The 8946-nt window shown below is 56.9% G+C and overlaps 1 protein-coding gene across 2 annotated transcripts; it reads right to left on the bottom strand.

Moving 5' to 3' along the window:
• Nucleotides 1–1296: 1296 nt before the first annotated feature.
• Nucleotides 1297–7607, bottom strand: LOC111943316 (maestro heat-like repeat-containing protein family member 7). Of its 2 annotated transcripts, none has more exons than XM_086874280.1 (16): nt 7246–7607; nt 6913–7054; nt 6535–6599; nt 6051–6416; nt 5730–5878; nt 5325–5472; nt 4926–5116; nt 4706–4843; nt 4309–4423; nt 3999–4136; nt 3590–3766; nt 3301–3456; nt 3040–3141; nt 2539–2641; nt 2202–2258; nt 1297–1863 (listed from the first exon to the last, which is right to left on the bottom strand). In XM_086874280.1, the coding sequence occupies exons 2-16, from the start codon at nt 7028–7030 to the stop codon at nt 1739–1741; spliced, it is 2148 nt and encodes a 715-aa protein (XP_086730406.1). In that variant the 5' UTR covers nt 7031–7054; nt 7246–7607; the 3' UTR covers nt 1297–1738. The 2 variants fall into 2 exon arrangements, with proteins under 2 accessions (XP_086730406.1, XP_086730407.1); XM_086874281.1 differs by having other exon boundaries at nt 6063–6416; nt 7246–7578.
• Nucleotides 7608–8946: the final 1339 nt, after the last annotated feature.

The raw sequence follows: 8946 nt of genomic DNA, 5'->3' as shown, positions 1-8946 counted from the left end.
TTTTCAATCTCATCTCTGCCAGCCTGGAGTAGCAGCAGTGGATAATAACCAGAGGGCTGGATCAGCCCAGGAAGTCTCTCAGTGATGCCCCGTAGCCGAGTCCCAGGGAGGCAGCAGACCTCCCTGTGGGATGGCTCCAGTCAGCATGAGGGGCCCTCTGTTCCCCTCAGAAGGGAGTCACCCACTACAACCACCTTTTTTTTCTTTTTAATAAGCTTTGTAACAAAAAGGCAGGCACTGGTAGATGGTACAATTCTGATTTATAAATATTTTTTCCCATTTTTTATTGTTTTTTTCCCCCTCTTCTTTTCACTCCAATAGCATCACAAGTATTGAGAATGAAAAAAGGCCACAATCCATCATCATTTTCACCATTTTACAGACGTTTCTAAGAATATTCAGGAATGAGGATGGGCAAAAACAGCACTGCAGGAGCAGGAGTTGCCTTCCAGTCCCATCAGAATGGAAAAGGGGGATCTTCCTGGAAAAAAATCCAATAATATTTTTAAAAAGCCCTAAAAAGTTCCCAAATAAAATAAAAAATTTGGGCCCTCCCAGGCCCTGGTAGCCTGCTGGGCTGGAATTTCTCCTATTCCACCTCCAAATTATTCTTTACCAGTGGATTTGTCTGGAATTTTGTCCCTGCTTTTCCCTATTTTTCCTTCTTAAAAATCCTTTTTCCCCCTGTCCCTTTCTGCTTGTTTCCACTATGTTTTCCTCATTTCCAGTGCTGTATGGGATTTTTTCAGATCTGGATTGTATCCTGCCTCTCTCCCCACCTTCCGGACCCCTAAATCCCAAAAGAGAATAACCCAAAAAACCTCGGAAGACTGAATCAGTACACGTGGCATTGTACTGTCATTGGAGTGATCCTAGAAAAACGGGCAGAAATTTGGGATGAACACTCCCTCTCCAGTAGATCCATCAATACCTGCAATGCGGAAGTGGAAAAAGCTGCTAAAATTGGGATTTTACATTTTCCAGGAGAGATTTTGAACCTGGCTTTATTCATTAACCTTTCAACGTGCACAACCGAGGACGGAACACGGCAGGGCCTTAGACACAACTTTGGTCCCTGACACACACAGGCTCCTTGTCCCACTACTGGCCTTCAGTAACACCTTGAACTCCACAATGCTGTGGAGCTGGGCCTTCAGCACAGGGACCTTTCCAGCCTGATCTGCGCTCCTTCCTCTGCGTCTCTGCACAAAACACGGCGCAGGAGAGAACGGCAGGAGGGGCCTGTGTGTCACAGCGCTCTGGATTTGTGACCCTTCAGCTCCACACAGATGCAGGTCAAGTGAAAAAGCCAAACTGTTTATTGATGCGATGCAAAGGGATGAGCAGAGGGGCAAAAAAGGGGATGGGGAGTGTCTGGGGGCTGGAAGGAGGGAGCTACCAAAAGGGAGGGAAAGTGGAGGGAAAAAGAAGGGACGGGCAGTGTCTGAGGGCTGGAAGGAGGGAGCTGTCAAAAGGGACGGAAAGTGGAGGGAAAAAGAAGGGACGGGCAGTGTCTGAGGGCTGCAGGGAGGGAGCTGTCAAAAGGGAGGGAAAGTGGAGGGAAAAAGAAGGGATGGGCAGTGTCTGAGGGCTGCAGGGACAGAGCTATCTACAGGCAGGGGGAGAGGGCTGAAGCCATGCGAGCTTCCCACAGGCTCAGCTGTGCAAGTCATCAGCTGTGCCTGGAGCTCCAGCTGGTCTCTTCTGGTCTCAGCGTAGTCTCATTTTCCACAGCATCTTAAATGAAGACTGGTTCTCCTAAGCCAGCAGACAAGCGTAGCTCTGCGGCTCTTTTAGAGAATATCTCTTGAAGATCTGTGTTTGTCTGAGAAGGGTTGTCATCTCTCCTCAGGGCTTGAAGTGCTGGAAGAGAGGGGTACAAAGCCACGATCAGAGCCCGGATCTGTGGGAATCCTAGGAGAAAGTCCTGCCAGGGCCATCCCAGCCTGCTCTTACTGTGGCCACAGGAGTTAAGGGGCCAACAGGACCACCTGCAAGGTATTGGATACGAATCTCTCCCAACTACATCCCCACCCAAATCTCTCGCCCTGCATCCCTGAAATCTCTCTGTGATATTCCCACACCACCAAGGTGTCCACACAGAGAGAGAAGCCCTCTGAAGCCGTGGCACGGATTACAGCTCCCTGCCCGGGCATTTCAGATCCCCCAGTGCCAGCCCCTCACTGCCAGCCCTCACTCACCCTCGATGAGGGCCTGCAGCTCTTTCTTCTGCCCCCTCAGGTGCTGCCCGGCCATCCCTGGGAACACAGAGCCTGTCAGGGCCCCAGCAGCACAGCTCCCTGCCAGCGGCGCTGCCAGCCCTGTGGCCACACGGCCTCCCGCCCCGGCAGGGCTCAGCCCGGGCCCTTGCCGCATCCTGACTCAGCCCAAGGGCACGGCTGCCAGAGGCCGGCAGCAGCAGCCCCGAGGGCAGCCGGGGCTCCAGGGCGCCGGGCCCGGGTGCCGCTGCCGGGGCAGCAGCCGGGGCCGGGGCCGAGCTGCGGCGGGGCGGGGAGGGAGCCCGGGCTCGTGGCTCACCGATGAACCTGATGGCCGCTGCTCGCAGGGTCTCCTGCGGGCTCTGCAGGTACGGCAGGGCCCGGCGCAGCTGCTCGGCCGCTCGGTTCCTGTCCTGTGCCAGCTGCAGAGAGCGGCAGGAGGGAAGGGTTGGGGCGGGCTCTGCCCCTCGGCCGGGCACTGCCTGCGGCCAGCCCCGGCCTCCCGTGCCCGCCCAGCCCTGAGGCCCGGCCAGCAGCCGCTGGCGCCGGGCTCTGGAGGGGGCAGAGGGCCGGCTGCTGCCCGGGGAGCCGCGGTGCCGCCCCTGCCCGCAGCCCCAGTGTGGGGCTCCATTGGCACCTGGCTCGGGGCCACAGGAGCCTGGAGAAGAAGCCGTGCGGCCCAGGGAAGGGAGCAGCGTGTGGGGCGCAGGCTGGTGCCCCTGGGTGCAGCACCGGGCAGGGGCCACAGCTGCCAGCCCCACACACTGAGCACCGGGACCAGGGGGCTTCTCAAAGTTGAGCTAATCCAGGCTGCCCTTACCAGACATTCAGCAAACTTTGATAGCTGCTCCTTCCTAATCAGCTGCTTCAGATTCCTCCTCTTGAGGAACTCGGCCACACGAAGCAGCGTTTCCCGAGAGGCCTGGAGAGCAGTAGAGATGCAGAGATGGCACTGCAGCCCAGGGCACAGGACTCTTGTCTGGGTGACAGGGCCCTGAGGAAGCCACAGCCTGGAAGGTTCCAGGACAGGTGGAAGCCAATGCCCCTCCCAGGGATGCACCAGCATCACACAAAACCTGACCTTCGCCACATGCTGGTTCTCATCATGGCAGTGGATGAAGAGTGGAAGCAGGCTCTGGTTCAAAATCTTCTCCAGGGGCTTCTTTCCCTCATCCACTACCAAGTCCATTGCCTTGAAGAAGAGATCAAGGGAGAGCAACTGCACCTGGCTGTGGTCCTGGAGGAAAAGAAGAGAAAAATACCTTAATATCAATTCCCCCAGGCTCACCTGGGCAAAGGCCCAGAAATCTGTAAGACACAAAGTTTCTGGGCAGCAGCCAATGCCCGTGTCTGGGGGCACAGAGCCTTACATGGTCAAAGAGCAGCAGGAGTGCCTGAGCCAGCTTTGGGGCAGTGGTGCTGCATATCATGACGTCTTTATTCTTGAGAATACTGATGAACACACGGAGGGCCATGCCAACTACATCTCCATCTGCATCACCCAGCAGCTCCCGAAGGCTTCGAGACAGGCTGCACATTCTTATGGCCTGTGTGGAACACAAGGCAGTGCTGGGAAGCCCTGAACGGCTGCAGTGCCAAGACCGCCCTGGCACTGCAACCCCACCCTGCTGCTGCTGGGCCCAGAGGCCAAAGGGCTGTCCCAAAGCACTCAGGCAGGTGAGGCAGGAGAGCTGGGAGCAGCTGCCTCAGCTCCTGAAGCCCAGCCAGCCCAAGGAGCTGCTTTCCCCAGCACAGCTTCAGCTGCTGCCCCATTCTCACCATCGAGGGTTCCTTGCTGAGCACCACGAGGCCTCTGAGCGCCAGGCGACGCCTCTGCCTGCACTCGCTCTGCAGGTGCCTTGATGCGATCTCAAGGACACTGTCACCGTGTTTAGTCAAGTCCAAGCACTCGAGGACCTGAAAGGCACAGGGCAGTGACAGGGGAGCCAGCCGGCAGGAGCCTGGAACTGGGCAGGGCTGGGCCCAGGCAGCAGCACAGGGCACGGGCACCGTCCCAGGCAGCTGTGGCTATGCAAGGGGACAGGGCTGGCAGGCAGCTCAGCGAGGTAGTGCTGGCCATTGGGCTCACCTCCACAAGGAATGCCAGGAAGGACAGATCACAGCATGGCTCCTCCCTTCTGAGTGACTTGAGCAGGTCAAGTGCAATATGGGAACAGAAGGGGATCAAGCCACGGAGCATCTCCCTGTCAGGGGAAAACAGCACCAAGACCCTGATGGTGGGGGGGCGGGGGGACAGACCTCTCCCAGGAAAGAATCACAGAGATCTGGCCTTTCCCCAGAATCCCTGGAGGGACCATGGGTGCTTTGGGAAGTGGCTCCTTTTGGGCACCCTCCTCTCAGCCTTTTGCAGTCTGCTTAGCCATCCCTCAGTGACGAGGCCCTCTGGCCAGGACCACAGGGACTGTGTGACACACCCCAGGCACAGGGCACAGATTTCAGAGGCAGTTGGGAGAAGTGAGGCTCACCTGGCCAGCAGACCCACGGCATAGTGCTGGGTGTCAGCACAGAGCAGCGTGTCCCAGCCACGCTTGCGTCCCATTTCCATGACCACACTCTCACACCGCAGTCGGCAGAGCAGAGATTTCATGGCCTGCACTGCAAACCTGTGTGCAGAGCAAAGCCCAGGTCACACTGAGTGCACTGGTGTCAGCCACAAGGGCGTGGGAAGGACAGGAGGACTGGCACCTGTTGGGGTTGCTGGGAAGGCGGTGTTGCTCCCGGCATGTTTTCCAGAAGCTGTCAACTTCCACTGGTGGCATCTGCTGGGTGGTGATGACAACATGGAACAGCAGAGCCACAAACAGGCGGGCGGAATAAAGCATCATCGCCTCGCAGCACTGTGGCATCTGGACAATCACCCAGAGCACCAGAGTTGCCTGCAAAAGAAGCACACCAAGGCAGTGCTCAGTGCCGAGGTGTCCATGGGACAGGGCCTGAGGGGAGACACAGGGGGAGCAGCAGGCCTGGTGCCCCCTGAGCCTGCCCCTAGCCCAGGTTTCAGCCCAGCGCCTTAGGCAGGAAGAAGACAGAGAGCTCCTGGGGAAGCAAGCTCCAGGGGATCAAAGGCCATCTCCATAAACTCACACTCAAGGGAAAAACGTCCTTGTTGTCTCCATCAGAGGTGCAGGTGCTGCAAAGGGGCCAGTTCTCCATCACACAGAGCAGTGTTGGCAGCACTTTCTCTACTGTTGGTCCCGACGAGCCTATGGTTTGCCACATCATGGCAGCAGCTCTGTGGGATCAGAGCTCTGTGTCAGGGGTGTCTCAGTCACAGAGCCATGCCCTGTGTAGCTGTGGGGACCCACGTGACAGAGCCCTGGTGCCCTGAAGGGCAGGGAGGGAGCATTGGCAGCAGCATCAGGACACAGAGGGGCCCGAGGCTCCTGGACCTCTCTGCCTGTTGGGCAGAGCCCATTGGACAGGCTGTGCAGGGCCATGGGCCCTAAAGGCTGCTGAGCCCTGAGCTCTCAAGGCACGTGGGCCCCATACCTGTCACACGATGGGGCACAATGCAGGAGGGTCAGCGCCACATCAGCAGGGTGTTCTTCAGCCAGCCTTATAATGTCAATTTGCTGCCTGACATCCACAGTGACATGGGACACCAGACTCTGGTGAATGTTCCTCACAGTAGCTGGCACCTGGAGGAGGCATGGGGAAGACATGGAGTGCTGTCCAAGGCAGCAACTTCCCCAGCTTCCCCCAAGAAGTGCTTCCCTTCCTGTCATGCTCTGCTGGCCTCAAAGGCTGAGGGGGCCCTGTGGATGTGGCGTGAGGGGGCACAGGATCGTGGGAGACCTCCAGTTCCAGTACCTGACTGGGTACCTGCTGCTCAGAAGAAGCAGCTCTCTTCTCAACAACGTCAGAAGAAACACGAGGGTCCTTGAAATAATCCCATATGAGCTCTTGGCTTATAGTGGGAGTGGGTGTCCTGTTGGCCTTTGCGATGCCCTGAGTCCCTCCGGTGTCATCATTTTGAATGCCCTCAGTCCCTGCCATGTCAGCCTTTGCCCTGTCAAACTCCACTGCAGCGTCAGACTCTTGTGAGTGCTCAGCTGAATCCGGGCTGACATCAGGCTCTGCCTGGAGCTCGGTCAGCCTGCAGTCAGGCTCAGCTGCGCCCTCAGTTGCTGCTGTGGTGTTCCTTCTACGCCGAATGCGCAGGAATTTGCGGAACCTCTGTGCAGAATGAACAAAGGACAGGGGAGAGAGGCATGTTCCATGGAGTGCTCCAAGCTCCACTGCTGGGCTGAGCAGTGCCAGCAGGCCCAGCCCAGGTGGGGATGGCTGCAGGTACCTGCGCTGCTCTTCGGAAGCGGCCACGGGCAGGCTCCTGCTCTTGTGTCTGGTCCATGGCTGCATCTGGCAAAGAGCAGCCAGAGCTGAGGGGCTGCAGGAGAGGCCGGAGGACACAGCCCAGCCCTGCACTCTCCAGGCAGGGACAGCCCTGGGATGGCTCAGGGGATGGAGCACAGCCACTGCCAGGGGTCAGCCCCAGCCCCTATTCTGTCTTGTCCTTTGGCATGTCCACATGGGACGGGACAGGACGGGACGGGACGGGACGGGACGGGACGGGACGGGACGGGACGGGACGGGATGGGATGGGATGGGATGGGATGGGGCAGGGCCCAGCTGACTGCAGCCATCAGCCCTGTGGCCCAGTTCTGCCACTCACCATCCTGCAGTGGCTGGAACTTCTTTGGCTCTTCCAGCTGTTGTGCTGGGGCAGGTCCAGGGTCTGTCTTTCTTTTCCCCCTGAACACTTTGAAGACGCTGAGGAATATGCCCGCCATTACACAATCTTGCCTTGAAGGCACCTTAAAGAGAGATGCCGTGGGAAATCTCTGAGTCAACAAGTCCTGCAGTTGTGCCTTGAAGGCACCTTCGAGAGAGAAGCCCCAGGAAGGCTACAGGACAGCAAGTCCTGCAGTCTGGTCTCGAGGGCTCCTGCCACAATGGCTGGAGACTCCTCGTAAATGACTGTGGTCACCAGGTCCCACAGTCTCACCTTGAGGACAGAGGCCAGAAGGATGGGAGATGCCTCAGAAAAGCTCCAGGTCACCAAGTACCGGAGTCTGGCCTTGAAGGCACCTGCAAAAGAAAAGTCTTGGGAAGGCCACGGGTCACCAAGTCCCGCAGTCTTGCCCCTCAGGCACCTGCAAAAGAAAAGCCTCGGGAAAGCCACGGGCCACCAAGGCCCGCAGTCTTGCCACGAGGTCACCTGTACGAGTAAAGACTTGGAAAAGCTCCGGGTCCGACACAAACGAGTGCGCTGTGCGGGGGCTCCTCACAGCACCGCTCTGCCGCGTCCTGTCCCGTCGCGTGCACTGGGCACTGTGGCATGGCCCTGTCACCGCCAGCTCCTATGTCACCACGTGTCACAAAGGGCTCTCTGACACCCTGTCCATTTCCATCCCATGGTGACCATGTGTCACAAAGGGCCCTTGCACACACTGCCACCTGCCCTTGGGCTGCCCCCATCCCCCCCAAAGTGGCCCAGGTTGGAAGGAATCCCTTGCCCAAAGTGTCTTAGACAGCCCAACAGGATCTTTAGGAACGCCTCAAACCATCAGCAAACGCTGCCCTGCTCTGCAGGCTCAGGGCAGCAGAAGGAGCCCCCAGGGCTGCCGACGCAGCCGCAGCAGGAAGGGCACGGGGCCTTGCACAGAATCTGCACAGGGGCCTGGCAGCACTGAAATCAGCAGGTGTGGCAGTGTCCCCACCAAGACAGACCTGCCACCCCAGCCGAGCCCTGGCAGTGCTGGTGCCCTTCTCCTGCCCCAGAGCCCTGTGCCCCTGGGGGGTTTCTGTGCCAGAGGGCAGCCAAAGCCCACGTGCATTGGGGGGCTGGGCTCCTTCCTGCAGGGGCTGTTGGCAGGAGCTCCTGGAGCTATTGCTGGCCACTCTTGCTATCTGTCAGATGATGTTGCTCCTTCCTGGAATGATATTTTTCATGGGAGGGGTTTGCAGTAGCACAAAAACACCATCAGCTGCTGAGTTTCCTAGGATGGTTAGATTGTACAGAGGCACTGTCATGTTTCAGTGTGATTTTCTGTCCTTCTGGGAGAAACATTAGCCCAGTCTCTGATGTTCAAGGCCCCAGTTGCTGCGTGTCTGTCTGTGTTGCAGCTGATGCAAGGCAAACATTTCCTCCAGACACAGAGTCCTGCCTGAATAGTCACAGAGCTACATCTATTTTTAATTTTAACTTTTTAAAATTTTTCCAGAGCCTGCTGACTGTTTTCAAGGTTTTCTCCCAATTTTCTCCCTAGTGCACATTCTCCAGAAATTGTGCTTTTACATCCTTTTGCATTTATTAAACTTACCTGCAATGACCAGTCAATCAAAACTCTGGGAAAACTTGATCTTCAGGTTGAACCCGGGCAAAATATTTATCTCCCACATCTGAAGCCATGAACTGCCAAGTACTGTCCCCGGTGTCATACCCTGTCCCCTGTAGGTGTCCTGATGCCATTTCAAAGGGGTTGCCAATGAAAATAAGTTTTAATATTTTTGTAGTTTCCTCATTGGCATTAAAATTCTTGACTAGAAAAATCACATATCAAAATTCCTAGGATTCTTCCATACCAAAGCTGTCAATTTCACCCTGGATTTTAGAGTCTCTGAACAGTCACACAAGGTTTTAGTATTAGACATTACAGAAGAAGTCCCTGGTGTTGGGCTATACCATGACATCAGCATATAGTCC

This window comes from Cyanistes caeruleus, unplaced genomic scaffold (assembly GCF_971803275.1).
Source record: "Cyanistes caeruleus unplaced genomic scaffold, bCyaCae1.hap1.1 HAP1_SCAFFOLD_186, whole genome shotgun sequence".
NCBI lineage: Eukaryota > Metazoa > Chordata > Aves > Passeriformes > Paridae > Cyanistes > Cyanistes caeruleus.
Note: the sequence above shows the minus strand (reverse complement) of the source record. Positions and strands in the feature narration are given on the sequence as shown.